Below are 20,257 nucleotides of genomic sequence, written 5' to 3'. Positions count from 1 at the left end.
ATGAAGGCAGAAACCTTCCTGGGGCTGCTGGTGATCCTCAGCCTGTTCCAGGCATCTGTATCCTCTTCCTACGGTATTGTCCTTCCCTCAGGGTTTGCAGATCAGGGGATTTTCTGAGGGGGAAAGATCAAGCTGTGTCTGGAATAGACTGTCATTCATCAGCACAGCCCTGAAAAGGTGCCAGAAGGGGCACAGTTTGTACCTCCTGTGGCTTGTTCAGGATTTTACCAGTCCAGATTCTGCCTGATTCCTTGAAATCAGGTAAAGGAGATCAGTTCCCAGCATTCGTCCATGCCCATGGAACCAGGGTCTCCCTCCCTGTGCCAGCACCTGAGAGAGCTGCCAGGGCCTGTGGAGTGTAGGGATGGGGCAGTTACTCTCCCTCTTCCAGCCCTGAATCACTGCTCCAAAATATATGGAGACCTCCATCTGTTAATTTACAATGTCAAATCCTTATGAAAAGCACATGCCTGGCTTTTCATTTGCCTCAAATGGTGGTCCAGGCAGTAATTTTTGTCATCAGGATTGTCCAAGAGGTGAGCTCTGGGCTGATCTGGGAAGGTATTTAAAAGAAACTGGAGAGATTTGGGAGATGTTTATCCCTTTGTGCTATTTTCTGAAGTTTTCCTCTTTTCCAGAAGCTGTAGGAAAGTGCTGTCACTCAGAGAAGCCCTTGGGGCCTGTCCCCTTCCTTTCTGTGACCCACAGCCAGCAAATGAGGGAGATGAAATTCATTTTGGGAGCTCCCCCCAGGGCAGAAGGAGAGTAGTGAAAAGGGGAGGAGGTTGCAGGAAGGACTGGGGAAAGACGTCGGGAAATCAGGCTGCTCATAGAATCAGAGAATCCCAGAATGGTTTGGATTGGAAGGGAATTGCTCAGAGTTCATCCCATTCCCCCACTGCCCATGGGCAGGGACACTTTTCACTATTCCAGGCTGCTCCAAGCCCCATCCAGGCTGGCCTTGGGCACTGCCAGGGGTGGGACAGCCACAGCTGCTCTGGGCACCCTATTCAATGCTCTGCTGGGAAAGGGCAGCACAGACGGTGCCTGCGCCTCTCACTGTTTGGGGCTGTTTGAAGCTTCCACGGATGGAGGGATTCTCTTCATGCCCAGAAGAGACTCTCAAAGTCCCCTGAGGGATACATTTACATGCAGATCTCTTGAGAGGGAGCAGCACTTGCCTCCAGCGCTGCTGTGTGTAATTCCCAGGTGCAGGAGGCGCAGGGGTGCTCCTGCCGGCACCCTCACCTCTGCTCCTCCCTGTCCCTGCCCAGATGTGCCGCTGCAGCTGTCGGACACGGCCCTGCTCAGCAGCGTGGCTGAGGCCCGGCACCTGGTGGATGCTGCCTACAGGCGTACACGGGAGCGGTGAGAGCCGGGCTGGGGTGGCGTGTCTCCGTCCTGCCCCTGTCCCCTGCCCCTGTCCCCTGTCCTTATCCCCTGTCCCTGTCCCCTGTCCTGTCCCTGTCCCCTGTCCCCTGTCCCCTCTCCCCATCCCCTGTCCCTGTCCCCTGTCCTTATCCCCTGTCCCCTGTCCCTGTCCCCCGTCCCCTGTCCCTTGTCCCCTGTCCTTATCCCCTGTCCCCTCTCCCTGTCCCTTGTCCCCTGTCCCTGTCCCCTGTCCTTATCCCCTGTCCCTGTGCCTGTCCCCTGTCCCTTGTCCCCGTCCCTGTCCCCTGTCCCTGTCCCCTATCCCCTGTGCCTGTCCCTGTCCCCTGTCCCCTGTCCCCTGTCCCCTGTCCCCTGTCCCTGTCCCCTGTCCCATCCTCTCTCCCTGTCCCCTGTCCCCTATCCCCTGTCCCTATCCCCTGTCCCTGTCCCATCCCTGTCCTCTCCTGCAGCTTCCCCTGCCTCTCCTGCTCCCCGCAGCCCAGGGACAGTGGGGTGGGGAGCCCTGGGAGCACAGTGGGCTCTCATGCAGCTTTTGGCTGCTCACCCTGATTTTACAGCAGTCTGTCAGGTCACTGGGAATGTGACCCCCTCTGTCTCGGTTTTCAAAGAATTGCAGAATCCTGGATGGTTTGGGTTGGAAGAGATCTTAAAGCTCATCTCTTTCCAGCCCCAGCCATGGGCAGGGACACCTTCCACTATCTCAGGGTGCTCCAAGCCCCATCCAGCCTGGCCTTGGACGCTTCCAGCTCCTCTTGGCACCCTATGCCAGGGCCTCCCCATCTTCACAGCAGCACCTGATGGTATTTCTGGGCTCTGTTGCACCCCTCAGGGTTCTGAGCAGGAGCCCTGAGTTGAGACCATAACAGGCTCCTGCATATTTCCAGTGATTCCCTCCAAGGGATGCAGCAAACAGCTGGATGCTGCGGTGAGGACATTTTGTGGGGCTCCCAGCCATGCTTTGGGAGTGTCCAGCTTCCTACCAGCCCATACCTGTTCTCTGCCAGCAGCCACACTCTGAATCCCCTCCAGCTGAGAGGAGGCTCCAGCATCTTTAGGACAGGTGGCCTGGAGACCTTTGAGGCCTCCAGACAGTGAGAGGTATTGATGATGTGGATAACAGTTGAGCAAGGTGTGGTGCCTCATGGATGTCATTTGCCTTCTGGCAGGTGGAGCTGGGCAGTTTCAGGAGCTCCCTTCCTGCAGGTCTCTCTGCTGCTCTGTGGAGGGTGCCAGGAGAAGCCCTGGCCTCTCACAGTGACTCTGCCCAACAGTTCAGACTTAAGACATGCTGTGCCTGATGCTCAGGTGTGCAACTGCAGCATCCCTGCCCCTGCTCCGTTTCAGATTTTGGTTTCCTGTCCCTTGCAGCATAAAGAAGAGCCTGCAGAACAATGCCTTGACCCCAGCAGAGCTCCTGAGATATTTCAAGCAGCCAGTGGGGGGGACACGAGAGGCTGTCCGGGCAGCGGATTACCTGCAGACCACCCTGAGCCTGCTCAAAGAGAGAATGCAAGGGGCTGTGAGGGGGGACTTCAACGTCACAGGTAGGATCCCCCTCTGCTGGGAGGAAGGCAGAGGAGGAAGACACAGGGCTTGGTCCCTGGGGCTTGGGAGGAGTGAAGGAAAGGGGGTTGTGGTGGGCTATGACAAATCTTTCCCATGTGGCTGCGGTGAAGAAAAGCTGAGTTATTTTTCTGTGCTCTTTTTTCATTTTAAATATTATTGGGAGGTTTTTCAGTTAGTGAAAGTGTTTTGTGCACTTCCCTGGTTCCTTCTGCTGTGTGGAGGTTCAAGTTCCAATTGGTCAAAGCCTGGAAGGCTTTGGTGGATATTCTGCTGCTTGAGCAGGGAATGAGCAAACCCAGAGATGGCTCCCAGCAGCTTGGCCCCAAGGAGGGCAATTCTTCAGCCAGACCTCAGACAGCACTGCAGTCACATCACAGACACAACACTGTCCAAATAGAGAATGGGGAGATGTGAGAGGACATTTCAGCATGTATCTGGAGGAACAACATCCTCTGTGAGATGGAGTCAGGCAAGGCCAGGCTGCTGACAGGACACAGATCAGGGTCAGTGAAAGGAGCAGCTCAGGGACACATAGGGAGGACTCCTGCCATATACATATGGGGATCATGGAATGGTTTGGGTGGGAAGGGACCTTGAGGCCCATCCAGTGCCACCCCTGCCATGGGCAGGGACACCTTCCACTGTTCCAGGCTGCTCCAAGCCTCATTTAGCCTGGCCTCAAACACTTTACCAACATTACAGTAAAGCACTGGCAGGATAAGGCACATCATGGAGTGCCCCGGCTTTGCTCTGGGACAGGATGGGTTGGAAGGTGATGGCAGAACTGGCTGTGCAAAGCTCCAGCTTCTCCATCCAGGACTGATGCTCCAGTGCCACTACAGAGCCCTGCCAGGGCCCCCTGGCTGCCACCTCTCACCCACCTGCCCAGTGGCTTTTAAACCATGTGTGACCCAGACTGTTGGTGGCAGCAGTGACCAGGAAACCTCAAAGCGCTGGGACGTGGAGTGAGCAGCAAAAGCCAAGAAGGAGCATCTTCCCTGGGAAAGCTGGGGGTCAGCCTGGAGAAGAGAAAGCTCTGGGGAGATATCAGAGCCCCTTCCTAAAAGGGCTTATAAAAAAGAGGGAGGGACTTTTTACACGGGTAGATAGTGACAGGAAAAGAGGGAATGGTTTTAAAATAAGAGAGGAGAGATTTGGATTATGTCAGGAAGAAATTGCTGGCTGAGAGTGTGCTGAGGCCTTGGCACAGGCTGTCCAGAGAAGCTGTGGCTGCCCCTTGGAAGTGTCCAAGGCCAGGCTGCAGCAACTTGGGAAGGTGTCCCTATCCTTCTCAAGGGAAGGGAGTTGGAGCAAGATGGTCTTTAAGGTCTCTCCAACCAAACCATTCCATGATTCTGTGATTCTGTAAGATCTTTCTTGTTAAACTCTGCCACTTAACTTCCCTACAAAGGGAAATGTGCACAGCAAAACACAATGCCCTCGGTGAGCCCAGCCACAGGATGGTTCTTTTCCAGGCAGCTCCGAGTAGGTGACACACACTGGGAGCTGCTTCCAAGGGGAAAAACTTGTAACAGCCCCTAGGATAGCTGTGACTGCATTTTATGGGGGATAAAAAGGGAGAGGAGAGGAGAGGAGAGGAGAGGAGAGGAGAGGAGAGGAGAGGAGAGGAGAGGAGAGGAGAGGAGAGGAGAGGAGAGGCAATACTAGAAAACCATTCTGCTGCTGCATGATCCTAACATGTGATTATAAATAAGATCTGACGATAGCTTTGCTGGGTTTGATGCATTCCAAACCAGTAAAAGCATCTGCTGCTCAAAGAACATCCTTGGCATGTCTTCGAGCAGGAAGAGTTAAATGGCAGCACACTGTGGTTGTGCAGATGGGGGTAGGTACAGGTACTAGGTACAGGAAAACCTTTGCAGAGCCAGTGTGTTCCTGCATGGATTTTTTCTCCCTTATTCCTTGCCAGACTTGCTGACTCCAGCTCAGGTGGAGGTGATTTTCAAGGCCACTGGATGTGACCAGCAGGATAAGAAAATAAATTGTGCATCTTCTGGCTACAGAACCATTACTGGAGAGTGCAACAACAGGTGAGGGGCTGTGTCAGCAGGAGGATGGATGGATGGATGGATGGATGGATGGATGGATGGATGGGACAGGAGGAGAAGAAATGGACTCAAGTTGCACCAGGGGAGGCTCAGGTTGGACATCAAGAGGAATTTCTTCCTGGAAAGAGTGGTCAGGTATTGGAATTGCCCAGGGGGCTGGTGGAGTCCCCATTCCTGGAGGTGTCCAAGGAAGGACTGCATGGGGCACTCAGTGATCTGGGCTGGTGGTTAACCTAAATTTTTCTATAGATGGATGTCAGGCATCCTCCATAAGTAGAAGTAGACCCTCTTCTCCACGGAAGATTCGTGTTGTTTTGGAGTCTCACACTCTAGTATTTCCTAGTAATGTGTGGAGCTGTTAATTCCAGTCCTGTGTGGAGCTGTTAATTCCAGTCCTGTTGGGAAGGTTCCTGGTGTTGTACCTGAACCAGCTCTTTGCCAAAACAGGAGGAGCTCCGTGTTGGGGACAGACTCTTTGTCTGGCCCTGCCCCTAGGCAGGGTCTCCAAGGGTTTCCTGACCTAAATCCACACTGGGCATGATCCAGCCATCTCTTTGCCCCACTCTGTGTGGGAGGAAATCTGGGCATATAGGCTGGGAGAACACCTCCTTGCACCTCCCATGGCTGGAATGGGAATGTGGGAGACACGGGAAATTGCTGAGCATTGGGTGTTTGACAGGGACAGTTCAGAAACATTCCCTGTAAAAACAGAGCTGGGAAGCTCCTGGAAGCAGCTGAGGCAGAGGAAGGAGCTCAGCCAGCTCTGCCTGCTCCAGGGTGCTTTAGCCTTGAGGGGATTGTATAAGAACAAAGGAGAGACCTTCCTGCCTCCTTCCACTTCAAGGGGGGGATAAGGATGGGTCCATTACACCTGATCCAGACCTGAGGCCCTGGGGAAGGTGGGATCAGCTGTGCTCTGTTTCTCCACTGCCTGGGGCAGTGCTGCCTGTGGGTGAGAGGCCACCACAGAACACACTTTGGACATGCACTCCAAAGAAAGTACGTTACTACTCTGATTAAGGATTTAATGGTGTATTTGTCCTGGTTTAGAGAAAATTTGGGAGAGAACCTCCAAAGGGGTTCCTCTAGAAAGCAGATTCAAGCTGCCCCTCCCCTTCATTTAACAGGCAAAGCATTCACTAGCACAAGAAAAAAAAAAAAAAAAAAAGAACAATATTAAACAATAGAACCCCTTGCTGCTCCAAAAGAGATGACAAACTGAGAAGGTCCCTCCCCAGGTTGCAGCTCAACTCACTCAGTCTCTGGTCAGTCCCTCAGTGCTGGAAATGTCGCAGGCCCGGCCCGGCCTAGTGGGCCTCAGGTGGAGCTGCTGGTGCTCCCCTGGATGTTCAGGCCAGAGCAGGTTTGAACAGCTCCAAAGAAAAAGAAAAACTACAGACCAGAGAACTTCTCTGCCTCAGCTAGCTAAAAACTGACTAAAAAGCAAAGGAGAGCTCTGTGCCACTGTCTCTCTGTGCTGCAGACAACACAGTCCAGGAGCAGGAATGTGGAGGAGCGAGTGCAGTGTCTGAAAACAAACTGCTGCTGCTTCTCTCCCCCACCACTTCGCTCTCAGAACCAATCTTAAAGGTGCAAAACTTATTTCTGGGCTAAACAGGTTAATGGGGATACGAGCATCATAAAGTCACTTTAGGACATCTAATCAAACTACAATCATAGAGTCACAGAATTGTTTGCACTGGAAGTGATTTTGAAAAGGTTTAAAGGTTATCTAGTCCAACCCCCTGCAATGGGCAGGGACTCTTCATTAATGAACTTCAGAAAATCACCCAGCACAATAACCTCACAGTCCAAATCCCCCAATTTATGTTCAAGACCATAGGTAATTCCATTCAAAGGCTCCTCCACTTTTCCATGGTGTTCAGCTTCCAACTTTGTTTTCCAGCCACAGCCTGAGGGCCTTTTTTCAGGCTGGATGACATCAGGGGCACCTGAGTTCTTGCCTGGGAGAAGATGAAAGTTGGGGCAGATTATTAAAGGTCTTTCCCAACCTAAACAATTCTATGATTGCTGTTGTTGTTATTATTAATCCTAAGGTTTACTGATAGCACCAAACCTACAGAGCTGCAGCAGTTCCCCAGCCATGGCATGCTCCCATTCCAAGTCCATGTTTCTTCATATCCACAAGCTCTTGGCTCCAACTGTTTGCTGTTTTCCCATTGCCTCTGACAGGAGGAACCCATCCCTAGGAGCTTCCAACAGAGCCCTGGCCAGGTGGCTGCCGGCGGAATATGAGGATGGCGTGTCCGTGCCTCGCGGGTGGACGGAAGGAAAACGTTTCTCTGGGTTCCCCCTTCCACTGGTAAAGTTTGTAACAGTCTCAGAACACAGTGTCAGGCCTAGGGATTGTCACTTCTAGCACAGAGTGCAGGCATCAAAGTGCTCATCCACTACCTGGAACTGTGGATCAGGTGAGAGGGGCTTAGATTCACCAGCTGCAGGGTGATGGTCTGAGAATATCCAGGGGGATCTACTAGGAATGCTTTCTAAGTCCCGTGTCTTCAGGAAAAGCAAAGGAAAATTAATCTGATTGCTGCAGAATCACAGGAGGGATACAGAATTACACAATATGTTCTTTTAAATTGAGTGCATTTAAGCCAAATTATTTTACTTACCTTTTTTTATTTGGTCTGTGGCAGTTGTTTCTGAAAAGCAATTATTCCAGAGGATAAAGTAAGCCAGGGAATCCCCAGAACAAAAAATGTATGACCAGAAATGCTATGTGGGGGTCCCTGTGTGGGTGAAGTGCAGGGGTTGTGGCTCTCATGGCACTGGATGTGAGCAGGGACACTGTAAGGTGGCTTTTGGTCACTTGAGCTTGGTGCAACAGCTCTGATGAGGAGGAGCTGGGGTTGTGTTCATGGATTTCTTGTACTTCCTAACCTCCTTCCACAGCACTGTGTCCACTTTTTCTGCAGTAATACATGGAGGTGGGAGAACTGTGATTGCTGAGTAAGGGATGAGAAGGGAGGAGGACTTCAAGATAATTTTCAGAAATTCCCTGGGGCTGTTTTTTCTACACTTCTATTAAAAAAATATATATATATATTAAAATTTGTTTTGTCTCCCTTTCCCAGGCTTGCTTAGCTATTTCCCCAGGTCCATCAAGGGACAGTCTTGGCCTGGAGGTTCAGAGTCCTGCCTAGAGCCAGAGCAGCACTGTGCTCAGCGAAGGGCACTTGGTGATCATGACACCTTCCTGCACAGACACATTTGGGGTTTTTTGTCTGCAAAACACAAGAAGTGCCCCGGGAATTTTTGCTAATGACCCCGCAGCTGGGTGCACCCATTCACACACGTCATTTCCCGCCAGTGTGTTCTGCCTCCACCCCTGCAGGTTCGACAAGTGTCCAACGAGATTGTCCGCTTCCCCCCGGAGCTGCTGCAGATGGACCAGCAGAGATCCCTCATGTTCATGCAGTGGGGCCAGTTTATTGACCACGACCTGGATTTCAGCCCAGAAACCCCAGCCAGAGTCCCCTTCAGTGGTGGGACAGACTGTGACACCAGCTGTGCAAAGGAGCCTCCCTGCTTTCCCATCCAGGTACAGGCAGCCTCCTTCTTCCAGGGGAGGAAGGGAGAGGGCATCTGCTCTCCAACCAGGAATATCCTCCCAGAACAGGCCAAGGAGGTCACAGCACTCTGTGTGGTGGCAGTGCTGTGTTCCAGGGGCAGGCCCTGGATTCAGGCACAGACTCTGCCAGGTTTCCAGGCATTTGGCCATCTCCCTCAGCAAGGTGGTTTTTCTTTGGAGCTGTTGTGCAAAGGTAGCACAGTTGATGCCAGGAAAACAGGAAATGTCACAGACAGACACTGGGGAGTGTCAATACTCGAGAAAATCTGTGGGACTTCAGTGTTCTTTGCACAGGACAAGGGAGTGCTGAGATCTCCCAGCAGTGCCTGTGGCATTATCAGAAGTCACATCCTGATCCCTGCTCCAGCAGATCACAGAATCACAGAAGCATTGGGGTTAGAAAAGCCCTCTAGAATCATCCAGTCCAAGCTGTGCCCCATCCCCACCTTGTACCCAGCCCACAGCACCGAGTGCCACGTCTAGGACTTCCTTGGACTCCTCCAGGCATGGGCACTCCAAACCTCCCTGGGCAGCCCCTGGCAGTGCTGAGCCCCCTTTCCATGGGGAAATTCCTGCTGCTGTCCCCCCTGAGCTGCCCTGGCCCAGCCTGAGGCCGTTCCCTCTGCTCCTGTCCCTGTTCCCTGGAGCACAGCCCGACCCCCCGGCTGTCCCCTCCTGTCAGAAGCTGTGCAGAGCCACAAGGGCCCCCTGAGCTTTCTTTTCACCAAATCATGTCCATGTCCCTCCTGCAGCGCTTCTCTCCCACCTTTGAAGTTCTGCTACAGCTCTGGTTTCTACATGTCCTCCTAATTCTTCTCGAGGAAAACTGTGATGGGATGGAACATCACTGAGTGTTTCCCTGACATACATTTGAGAGTGCTGGAAGGAAGGGTCACACATACTGGATGAAAATTCTCTGTGGTGTAGATATAGAGATAAGAAAACTGAGCATTAAAGATGTAATCCAATATATTTATTTTCAAGGGAAAGACTTTAGGAATCCATAGGACTTTAGGCTCCAGGCTGTTTGGGACTTGGGCTCCTAAAGCAGCATCTCTGTTGTCAATCTGACCCTTATGCCCTGTGAGAGGGCTCCTGCCTGGCTCCACCTTCATGAATTTTCCTTTTCTCCATCTGCAGATCCCACCCAACGACCCCCGGATCACCAACAGGAGGGATTGCCTCCCTTTCTTCCGCTCGGCGGCGGCCTGCCCGTGGGCCCGGGCGGTGCGAGAGCAGATCAACGCCCTCACCTCCTTCCTGGATGGCAGCGTCGTGTACGGCAGCGAGGCCGCCCTGGCTGAGCGGCTGCGGGACCGCGGCAGCCAGAGCGGCCTCCTGGCTGTGAACCGCAACTTCACCGACAGGGGCAGGGCCTACATGCCCTTCGGCCCCATGAGGAAGGAGCCCTGCCTCAAGGCCAGCGGGCCGGCTCGAATCCCTTGTTTTCTTGCAGGTGAGTTGGGTGCTTGCACCCCAAACCTGGAATCTGGAGCAGGCAATTCCACCATCTCCAGCTCACTTCTTCAGTTGTTTGTTTTTATTATTTAAATAGAAAATGGAATGGAGCAAATCATGAAAGACTGGGACAGGCTGTGCTAGGTAGGAAGAAGGTCTTCACCCTCTCCAAGTCTTGTTTGTGAGGATAAACCTGGAGTGAAGGTGTCTCATCCACGCTCAGCAGCTCTGGTGTAGGGCCCAGAGTGCCCAAGCAGGCACAGCAATGGCAGCCTGGCCTGGAGGCAATGGCTGGTCTGTACTTGTCCTTCCATGGCTGTCTCCGTCCCAGCAGGATGGGAACAGATGTGCAACTACTGTGCTGGGCCACAGCAGGAAACATTTGCATGTCCCTGCTGCACTTTGAGAGGAGCTCGGATCCCAGCTGGAATGAGGATGAGGCCAATACCTGACCAAGATGGCCTTTTAAGGTGTGTTCCCACCACTGTGAAGGCTGAGGGAGTACTGGGAGTACTTTCCACAAGCCTGTGGGACCCCAGAGATGGATGCTTCTGATATACCTCATGAATTAGTGTCTCCATGGCCTATTTCTTTTGGAGAGCAGGATTTCTCAACTGACTCTTGCTGGCTCTGGCCACACCAGGATGCTTGTGGCAGTGCTGGAGAAAGCTTCAGGGCACAACAGGTCTCATCACCTGTGGAGCTGCTTTCCATTCCCTTGGCGCCTTTTATATCTGGCCAAAGTTCCTCTGAACATCCCCATGGTCCTTGGAATCCATCAGCTCTCTCCTTTAAAGCTCATGGTATTTCCCTCTCCCTCCAGGCTCCCACAGCATTCCACCTGTCCCATACGTTGTTCCATGTGTTCACCTGGTCCCCCAGTTCTGTGCAGGTCTCTCCTTGGTGAGGGCCACGCAGGACCTGTGGCCAAAGGCAGGTGCTCAGTGAGAAGCAGAGTGGGCAGGAGCATCAGATAATTCCCAGGAGGGGCTTCTGGCCCCTGCAGACTCTCAGCAAGGAGCAGTTCCTGTTCCGTGGCTGGAACAGACCCATCAGTTCTTTGATGGGAAAATTTATCAGTTCAGGCTGCATCGGAAGCGCCTTTGAAAATTCAGTGTCTGATTTGTGACTTTTCCGGTCCCTGAGAACTGGGGGAGTTTTACATGTGCAGTTGCCTCCCAGGGCTCAACGTTTCCTCCCAGAGCTCTGTTGGGAGCTCTGTCTGGATGCATTCTGCTCAGGGAAACCTGACAGTGCTGCATTTGTTCCTCCTTCCGCAGTCCCTCACAGGCAGCCTTTGAGAGTGGATGAAAGGGGCTCTGTGCCAAGTGCAGGAGCAAATGCCTCCATTTGCTGTAGGACAAGGGGACTAAATACAACATGTTTACTTTTCTCTGAGTGCTTGCCTATGCTCTCATCACCTGCTTGCTCTTGCGTTTCCTGCCCCAGATGTTTGAAGAAAGATTTGATATTTTATTGTGATGCTGTTTGTTTATTCCTCCAAGTTGACTCATTTTGCTTTTCCTTTTACTCCCCAGAGAGCCTGTTTGTGACTGTCACCTTGCTTTGGCCACAGTTTCAGCTGGTTTGAAGGAGACCTGCTGAGTTTCAGAGCTTCCTTGGCCATCTTGACTTCCCTTTGCCCATTTGCATTTCTCTCTCGAGCCGTGAGACCAAACATCTCTGATATGGGAGCCTGGAGAACACCTACTTGTATTTAACTTTTTAAGTTAATGCTCCCAGCCCTTCACTGAAACTTTCCCCACCTCTCTGTTATTCTCAGCACAGCCAGGACAACACCTGGCTTTTGTTGCCTCAGCAGAAATTCAGCTTTTGCCTGGTGCTGTCTGATCCTCGGTTTCCCTCTCCTCCTCTGTGTTTCTTACCCACTTTCTTCACAACACAAATATTGAGACATCTAAAAATTCCTCTGTGTGTGCTTCCCAATGTGACTTTCCCACTCCAGTGTCATGTGTGCCCCTCCCAGGTGACACTCGTGCCAGTGAGATGCTGGAGCTGGCCTGCATGCACACGCTCTTTGTGCGGGAGCACAACCGCCTGGCTGGAAAGCTGAGAAGCCTCAATCCCCACTGGAATGATGAGAGGCTCTACCAGGAGGCACGAAAGATCCTGGGAGCCATGATCCAGGTACCAGCCATCATCCCACCTGTCCTGGCTCTGCCTGCAGTCTCACAGGGTTCACGTGTTAGATTTTGCTAGTGCAGGGTGGCCAAAGGGTGCAGGATTCAGGGGTGAGAGGACGAAATTCTTTCCTCCAGCCCCTTTTGACCAAAGCAAAATCACACAGAGATACCTGGAATGACAAGCACAGAGGGGGCCCCTGAATGTTTTATATACCTCTACTGTTAAATTTACAAAGTGCTTGATGAGGTTTTTATTGGCACATTTTTGTTTGAGGAACAGACAGAAAAGTCAGAGGAAAAGCTTTTCTAACCACTGTTTTGTACCTGAAAAAAACGGTCCTGGAAATTTGGATTAAAATTCCTCAGGTTGTGAATCCCTTCCTCTTGATGATTCCCTGCCTATGGGAATGATCTTAAAGGTCCTTTCCAACCCAAACCATTCTGGGATTCTATGAAGAAGCCCCGTGTGCTGGTGGAGCCCATCATGGTGTCTCCTTGGGACAGGGCTGCACCCTTTGACCACCCCACACAATCTTGACTAGCTTGACACACTACTCCAGACTTGACCCTGAATGGGGTCCTGGGGTCACACAAGCACCTCTGTGCTTGGGAGAGCCTTCCCAAAGTCTCTTGTCCAGCCTCCAGTTTCAAGCAGGAATGGCCTCAAAGCCAGATGAGGTTTTTTACAGTTGGCAGGAAAGCCTGGATCCTATGAGAGAAAGGGACATGGGGTTTCAAAGGCACTGCACTTCCTTTGAAGCCTGTCTTCTGAGCTGGTTTAACAAAAATAAAAAACAGGAATATCAAAATGTTTATGTTTAAATGTTGCCCATTTAAATATTATTGTATCGTTGAAAAAACATGTTGGGCAAGGCAAACATTCAAAGGATTGTCCAAAAAGCATCATCTCCATCATTGTGTTTACATCAATGGTTCCATCTTCATGCAGTATTCAAACAATTAGTCCATTTTCTCCTACTGACACAGAATTTGATTTTTCTTTTTTAAATTATATTGTGCTGCCTCCTCAATATCCCAGAGAGACAAGAGAGCAGGACTGGAAATCTCTGCTGTGGGAGGACTCAGGGAGCTGCCCGTGGGTGGTGCTACCCGTTATCTGCTGATGTTATCTTTGCTATCTGAGGCACGAAGGGTGCAGTTCTGCCTGCCTGATGGGAGTGGTGTGGTTACAAGGAGCCAATATTGGGGAGGATTTGGCAGGCTTTTATCTTCACAAAATCACAGAACCAATTAGATTAGAAAAGACTTCTGAGATCATTGAGTCCAACCTATTATTATGTTGCTCTGACCTGCCAGAGTGCTGTGGCACAGAGAACAAGAAAATCATCTTTGCTCCCACAGAAACTGATGGCCAAGACATTAACAGTTCACCCTTTCCTTGTTTCCCCCTAGATCATAACTTACAGGGACTACCTGCCTCTCCTGTTGGGATGCAAGTTCCACAGGCTCATTCCTCGCTACCGGGGCTACAACGAGTCTGTGGATCCTCGGATATCCAATGTCTTCACCTTGGCTTTTCGCTTTGCTCATGCCTCAATCCCTCCAACTGTTGGCCGCCTAGATGAATATTACAGACCCATAACTCCTGAAATTCAGCTCAGAACCTCCTTCTTTGCTGTCTGGAGAATCATTCAAGAAGGTAAATCCTTTTCTGCAGTGTGGGTTTATTTCATTTGTCTTTTTTGCCTTCTCTGGATGAACTTCTGGTTCAGCCAAATTTAAAAGTGTTTTGTGTTCAATGTATTAAATGGCCTTTACTACCAGCCAGAATTGTCCCAACAGAACTGTCCCCTGTAGATGAGGGCAGCCCATCATGTTCCAAAGTGGTCTGATCACTTCATTGCTGTGGCCTTGAAGAACATTATTCAAAGTATTTTCTTCTTAATCCTTTAAAGTGCAGGGAAATTGATTCTCATGTAGTAGCTTATAACTAAATATGAGCTGTGCTCCCCTCTCTGGGGCCTCTTAGCCACACACTGTCCTCCCTGCACTGCTCACATGTCCCTGCTTCAGGTGGAATTGATCCCAGTTTCCCTGTGCCACCTGTGCAGGTGGGATTGATCCCTATCTCCGGAGCCTCATGGCCAACCAGGCCAAGCTGATGACGCAGCAGCAGATGGTGGTGGGCGAGCTCCGGGACCGGCTCTTTGAGCAGGTTGAGAGGATTGGGTTTGATTTAGCTGCACTCAACATGCAGCGCAGCCGAGATCATGGCCTTCCAGGTAAGTGAGCTGTGGGAGCAGAGCTTACAAAGAAAAACAAGTGGAAATCAGGCATTTTTGTGATTAAACATTGAGAAGCTTCTCCAACCCATGCTTGGCTGAAATTACTCAGGAGTTGGATTCAGTAATCCTTATGTATCTCTCCCAGTGCAGGATATTCAGTGATTCTGTGATGCTCTTTCCCAAACTTTTTCCTTGTTTCTGAACCACCACAGGTAAGTGGGTGGAGGTTGAGCACTGAAGGCAAAGCCTGGCTGAACCTGCATGAGAGACGTGGAGGCAATACATAGCTCATTGCACAGACCAGAGCTTGGTGTTCAGTGATTGACTTGTTTCTATTGTCCAAGTGAAAAAAATGGTAAAATAGTTCAGCAACAAGTTTGCAGGAGTGGAATTAGGGCTGAAAGTCCTCTGTGGCTTCTCTGCAACCATCTGTAGGGTCCAGCCCAGCCACGCATGACTGGAAGAGCAGTTTCCAATATGTAAAGAAAATCTCTTCATAATTTCTTTACTAAATCTGTGTCCCAGAGAAAAAAAAAACAACCAAGCATGTCAGAACCACTCTCAGGGCTCTTCAAGGTGCAAAACCAGTGTAATGGCATTGCAAGATGGTCTTGAGAAATAGATTGTTGATAGCACTTCAGAGCTGGCTCCTGAGTGGGTCCTTACACAACAGTGTCATTATGCTGAGGTAAGAGCCCAGAGCTGCTGTGTAAGCAACATCCTGAGAGATGCAATAGGGCTCCTGTTTGAAACTGAGATGAAAACTGAGCTGCATACATGGGTTTTAAGCCCAGTCAGAGGCTTTGCAGTACATCCAGAGGCATCATCAGCTCACAGGATTGCTCTGCCTTGGCCACAACATAAGGTTGTGATTTTTCCATGCTTTATTGAGAAACACCATCATGCAGACCTGATCAGAACTACAAATCCTGGGTTTCCAGACCTGACATGGTGGGAGTAACATGTGTTCCTAGTGAATTTGGGCTTAGCTTTAGGTCTCAACCCACCTATGAGTGCTGTACCCCTTTATATTAGACATCCACGAAGGTGGTGATGGCATAGCAAGGTCAAAATCCCTCCCTAATTAATTTTCCGATTGAGCAAATTCTCAGTGTCCTGGAAATGTTTGATAGTAGTGTCATCTAGGCACCATATGCTGTGTCTTTTGCTCCCAATGCTCCATGTTTTTTAGACATAAGACAGTAGGTTTGGAATGGATATCAGGAAAAATTTTTCCTGTCAGGTTGGTGAGGCCCTGGTACAGGTTGCCCAGAGAAGCTGTGGCTGCTCCAATCCTGCAAGTGCTCAAGGCCAGGCTGAACAGGGCTTGGAGCAACCTGGGATAGCAGAAGGTGTCCCTGCTCATGGCAGTGGGTGGAATGAGATGAACTTTATTATCCCTTCCAATCCAAATTGTTCCGTGATTCCATGACATCCTGCTAACAGCAGAGGTGTTTGCTGCAGCATCATCTCATCTCCTCCACCAAGATGCAGAATTATGCACCACTTGTGGCACAGTGGATTTTTGGCTGTTTACAGTCCAGAAAAATTAGTCCAGCTGGCAAAGTCTGGTGGCTGAAGTAACTTGGGCTGTGTGGAGTGGGTGGCTTGTCCCCATGGCTGGACAGGGACCAGCTGTGGAGAAGGACTTGGTCATTCTCCTGTTGTACAGAGAGAGGGGCCATCAACATTTTGTCCACGTTCTCTTTCAGTGAAGTCAGCATCTGTTGCATCCCTGCTGAGTGGAGGTGGATGGTGGTGGTACAGCTCCCACCTGCAAATACATGGCACTCCAAAAACAGACAGGGGGAGCTGGCTCTGGAGGAGTGGGAAGGCAGTAGCTTTAACAGAAATATAGAAAAATGTTTTAAACATTTTGGTGCCTTACTAGTGTCCCAGTTTTGAGAAGGAGAGGGAAAAATCTTTTCGGGGAGGTAGTACATCACTGCTCTATCTGCTCTGACATTCAACTGCTTGCAGGTTACAACTCCTGGAGAAAATTCTGCAGGCTCTCACAGCCCTCTGGAGTGGAGTCACTCGGGCACGTGTTGAGGAATCAGAACCTGGCAAGGAAATTCCTGAAGCTCTATGGGACACCAAAGAATATTGACATCTGGATTGGGGCCCTTGCAGAGCCCTTTGTGAAAGGAGGCCGGGTGGGGCCTCTCATGGCCTGTCTCATTGGCACCCAGTTCAGGAACATTCGTGATGGGGACAGGTGAGAGGAGAACTGGGTGTCCCAACCTCAGAGCACATGTGGCAGTGTTTGATTTTTGCTTGTGATGGATGTGGTGGGTTGGGGTTTTCTTGTCAGCCAAAATCACTTCAGCATTGCTGAGGTTTCAACACACCTGAGCTCCTCCTCCTCCTCCTTGAGGTTGCTCAGGGGCTTCAGGTGCAGCAGTGAGTTACATTCCCCATTTTATGCTGGAATTCTGAAGCAAGATCCCTGTACCTGCCAGCAATATTGCCTGAATATGGGATCACAACCCATGTTTCTGGGAAACACTTCTGCTGAGAAAGACTTAGTACAAGCTGAAACTCCAGGATGAGGAACTTAGGGTCAAACAGTCTGTTGCACATCTAGAAATCCTGTTCTTATGGCTGGAAACAAACCTTTTTCTAAAAAATTGAATAATTACAGGGCTTGTTCCAACATGGCACTCATTTGGCTGTGGCCACAGCCTGTGTACAGTCTGTGCAAACTTTCCTATTTGAAAGAGGGTACCTGTGCCTCATCTGAGGACAATTAATTAAATTGCATCTTTGTTACCTGTCCATGGCCAAAAGAAAAGCAAGGTATAATTGTGGGACTCTTTAAAATCAGAGGGTTTTGGGAAAGCTGCAAAAGGCAGGCCTCAGAGACAGCAGAACTGTGATTGGAGCTAAGCAGTAGTCATAAGGTTTTTCAGCAGAAAAATTATATGAGAAGTAGAAAAGTAAGGACAAATAGAACAATGGTCTGTGTATTAATGCTTGTCTAGAATAACTCCCTAAGCTACAGCAAAGTACATCTAGCCAGATGTTAGGAAATTCTAACCTTAATAATGGAGCTCTGTGCATTGTCTCTCAAGGCTTACAAGCAGGTCTTTTATTCGAAAGAAGCAAGCATTGTTTTAACCACAGGTACATGTGTTTATAGTGATTGGATAGAACTGCTGTCAGTCTGCTTTTGCACTGTGTGATTGGTCAAAAAACTTTTAAAGTAAGTTGTAACCTTAAGTTCTTTGTCTGCTGCTGGCATCTTCCCATTGTCATCACCATGTAATGAGACTGATGCTGGAAAATACAACAGCTTGAGACGGCGTCCTCAGCAGTCCCATCCTGTTTGTGATTTGTGCACAGACCCTGGCCGACGATAAATGGAGCATCAAACTCATGACCTTCAGATTGTGAGACTGACAATTATCCAATTGTCGAGTCAGGGCTCTTGATTTAAATAATATAAATTCAAATTTGTTCTTGGCAGAAGAAATTAGTGTTAATGGGAATTAATATTGTGGGAGTCATCAGTGTGAAGAAGGCAGAAGGCAAAAATCTGTTGTGTCTTCTTTCTCCTTCAGGTTTTGGTGGCAGAACCCTGGGGTTTTCACTCCTTGCCAGCGCCGTTCACTGGCCAAAATCTCCTTGTCACGAATAATATGTGACAATACCCACATCACTAAAGTATCAAGGAATATCTTCCAGGCTAACAGATATCCCCATGGCTTTGTGAGCTGCAGTCAGATCCCAAAGCTGGACCTCAGACCCTGGAAGTCAAAGAGCACCGAGGAGCAAGGTATGATCTGCAAACCGCAGCAGGTCATGCCTGCAGACACCTGTGAAAGCCAGACCCTGGGGTTTAAAACTGAGTTCCCTAACATGGAGCTGGACCTGTGTGCCAGGTACAGCTTTAGATGCTCCAGTTCACTAGGTGTACTTAGAGTGGCTTCTACAAAATGCAGATTTTCTGGCAGAGCAAGCCAAGTGCCCTATTCTGAGATTTTTTTTCTAACAAGGAAAAGCTGAGGGAGCCGGGGCTGCTCAGGCTGGAGAGGAGCCCCAGCTGAGAGGGGCCCTCAGGCCTGGCTGTCCCTGTGTGCAGGGAGGGGCAGAGCAGGGCCCAGGCTCTGCTCCAGGCCCAGCAGCGGCACCAGAGCCACGGGCAGGGCCTGAGCCCAGCACTGCCCCTGCCCAGGAGGCACAACTTGTGCCCTGGGCAGTGCCCAGCCCTGAGCAGGCTGCCCAGGGAGGGGCTGGAGTCTCCCTCAGCACTGGGGATCCTGCAGAGCCCTGTGCACACAATGCTGTGCCCTGTGCTCGGGGATGGCCCTGCCCGAGCTGATGGGTGGCACCAGGGACCCTCTGGGCCCCTGCCCAGCCTGAACCGTTCTGGAATTCTGGGACTTTTTTCTGATTAATAGACTTTCCATTTAGTTCTTCACTAGTGATGCCAGGGTTTACTCCACGGGAAACAATGCCCAGACTGGGAAGGCTCTCTCTGTCTGTCTGTCAAGATGCTGTTTGTTAGCACATCCTTGTAAGGCCAAAAGCAACTCAGCATTTGAAAATGAATTCCCAGTCTATAGAAGGGCTTCTGGTTTTGATCTCTGCTTGTACAGTTGTCACCTATTTTTACACTATTTCTCTTACCTGCCTTTAAGATTTGTAAAATTCTTAAGATCTAACTCCTTCCAAAATGCTCCCTGAAATCCCTGGGAAGTAGATGTAGGGAAGAGTGGCTCTCCCTGGAGAAGTGCAAGCTGTTCCTGTGTATTTTCCAAGCAAAACATCCTTGCTTTCCCCTGACAGTCAGGTCCTGCCACACTTTCATAATACCAAATTTTGATCCCTCCTTTCCAGCCTAAACTGTGGAAACAAATCCCACAAGGTATCAGGGAGATATTTCAGGTTCTTATCTATTAACACAATGCTTTTTATCTCCTCTAGAAAAAGATTCTGGTGACTTTAAATGCTGAATGCTGAGGATTTCCCAGATGTCCAGAGTTGGGAAGCTGCTGAGGTGGATTATTAATTTTTACTGTGTTTATGCTTTCACTGCCTGCAACGTTTGGGCACAGTTCTGTCATTTGCTCAGCTTGATTTGCATGAAGCCTGAAGTGGGATGCAGCCCAGGAATAAAAGAACTTAGTGAAGAGATATCCCAGATCTGTGAAATCAATCAGTATCACAAAGCCAAGTGAAATGAGTTGTCCAGAGGCTGATCCCAAGTCACACCAGCTGCTGGCTTAGGCCATGGAACCACACAATGCTTCACCAAGATTTACCATCAAACATGTTTTTGACCTTTCTTTTAAAATTTTCAACCCCCAAAGACAGATCAAGGCATTGGAATAACAGTAGATTTTTTGTTCTCCAATTTTTTTGTTTGAAAGAAATAAATTCATCAGTTTTCAGAGAAAATGTATTAATGGTAGGATGCCTCTGACAGAAGAAGAAATAGCTGTCCTGCACCCCAAACACACTGTCCTAAAATCCCCTGTGTCAGGTTTTGCTCCAATATGGAAGGAAGAAATTTGCCATATGGGTGAGAGTTTTCTCACTATTATTTCTCATAGTCCAGAATGCCCAAAACATCCTCTGATGTGACAGAAACCTGTGACAAATGATTCCTGAGGCCTGGCATGAGCCAAAGTTACTCAGCACTGGCCTGTAGAGCTGGTGGGATGTGGCCTGGCAAAGATAAAAACAATCTGAACATACAAGAAAGTAGTAACTATTCTGATTTCAATCCAGCTTTTTGCCTTTTCCTGGAAGGGATCAAACCCACTTTCTCCTTCCTCTGTA

The 20,257-nt window shown here is 49.9% G+C and overlaps 1 protein-coding gene across 1 annotated transcript; it reads left to right on the top strand.

Annotated features, from left to right (window-relative positions):
- On the top strand, positions 1–20,257 carry LOC131566456 (eosinophil peroxidase-like). The gene is made up of 13 exons (XM_058817769.1): positions 1–73; positions 1,275–1,368; positions 2,761–2,936; positions 4,889–5,009; positions 7,221–7,350; positions 8,386–8,592; positions 9,763–10,078; positions 12,068–12,228; positions 13,638–13,884; positions 14,297–14,467; positions 16,451–16,688; positions 18,034–18,248; positions 19,400–20,257. Exons 1-13 carry the CDS (start codon positions 1–3, stop codon positions 19,426–19,428), a joined length of 2,178 nt encoding a protein of 725 aa, XP_058673752.1. The 3' UTR covers positions 19,429–20,257.

The sequence above is a fragment of the Ammospiza caudacuta genome, chromosome 20, assembly GCF_027887145.1.
Source record: "Ammospiza caudacuta isolate bAmmCau1 chromosome 20, bAmmCau1.pri, whole genome shotgun sequence".
NCBI classification, from domain to species: Eukaryota; Metazoa; Chordata; class Aves; order Passeriformes; family Passerellidae; genus Ammospiza; species Ammospiza caudacuta.
This window is presented reverse-complemented; position numbering and strand designations above follow the sequence as displayed.

Bases quoted from the DNA above. Each gene is read 5' to 3' on its own strand.
- LOC131566456 (XM_058817769.1), top strand. From the start codon at position 1: ATGAAGGCAGAAACCTTCCTGGGGCTGCTGGTGATCCTCAGCCTGTTC. The intron at 10,079-12,067 runs GTGAGTTGGGTG...TGCCCCTCCCAG, and splicing joins AATCCCTTGTTTTCTTGCAG to GTGACACTCGTGCCAGTGAG. The intron at 12,229-13,637 runs GTACCAGCCATC...GTTTCCCCCTAG, and splicing joins TCCTGGGAGCCATGATCCAG to ATCATAACTTACAGGGACTA.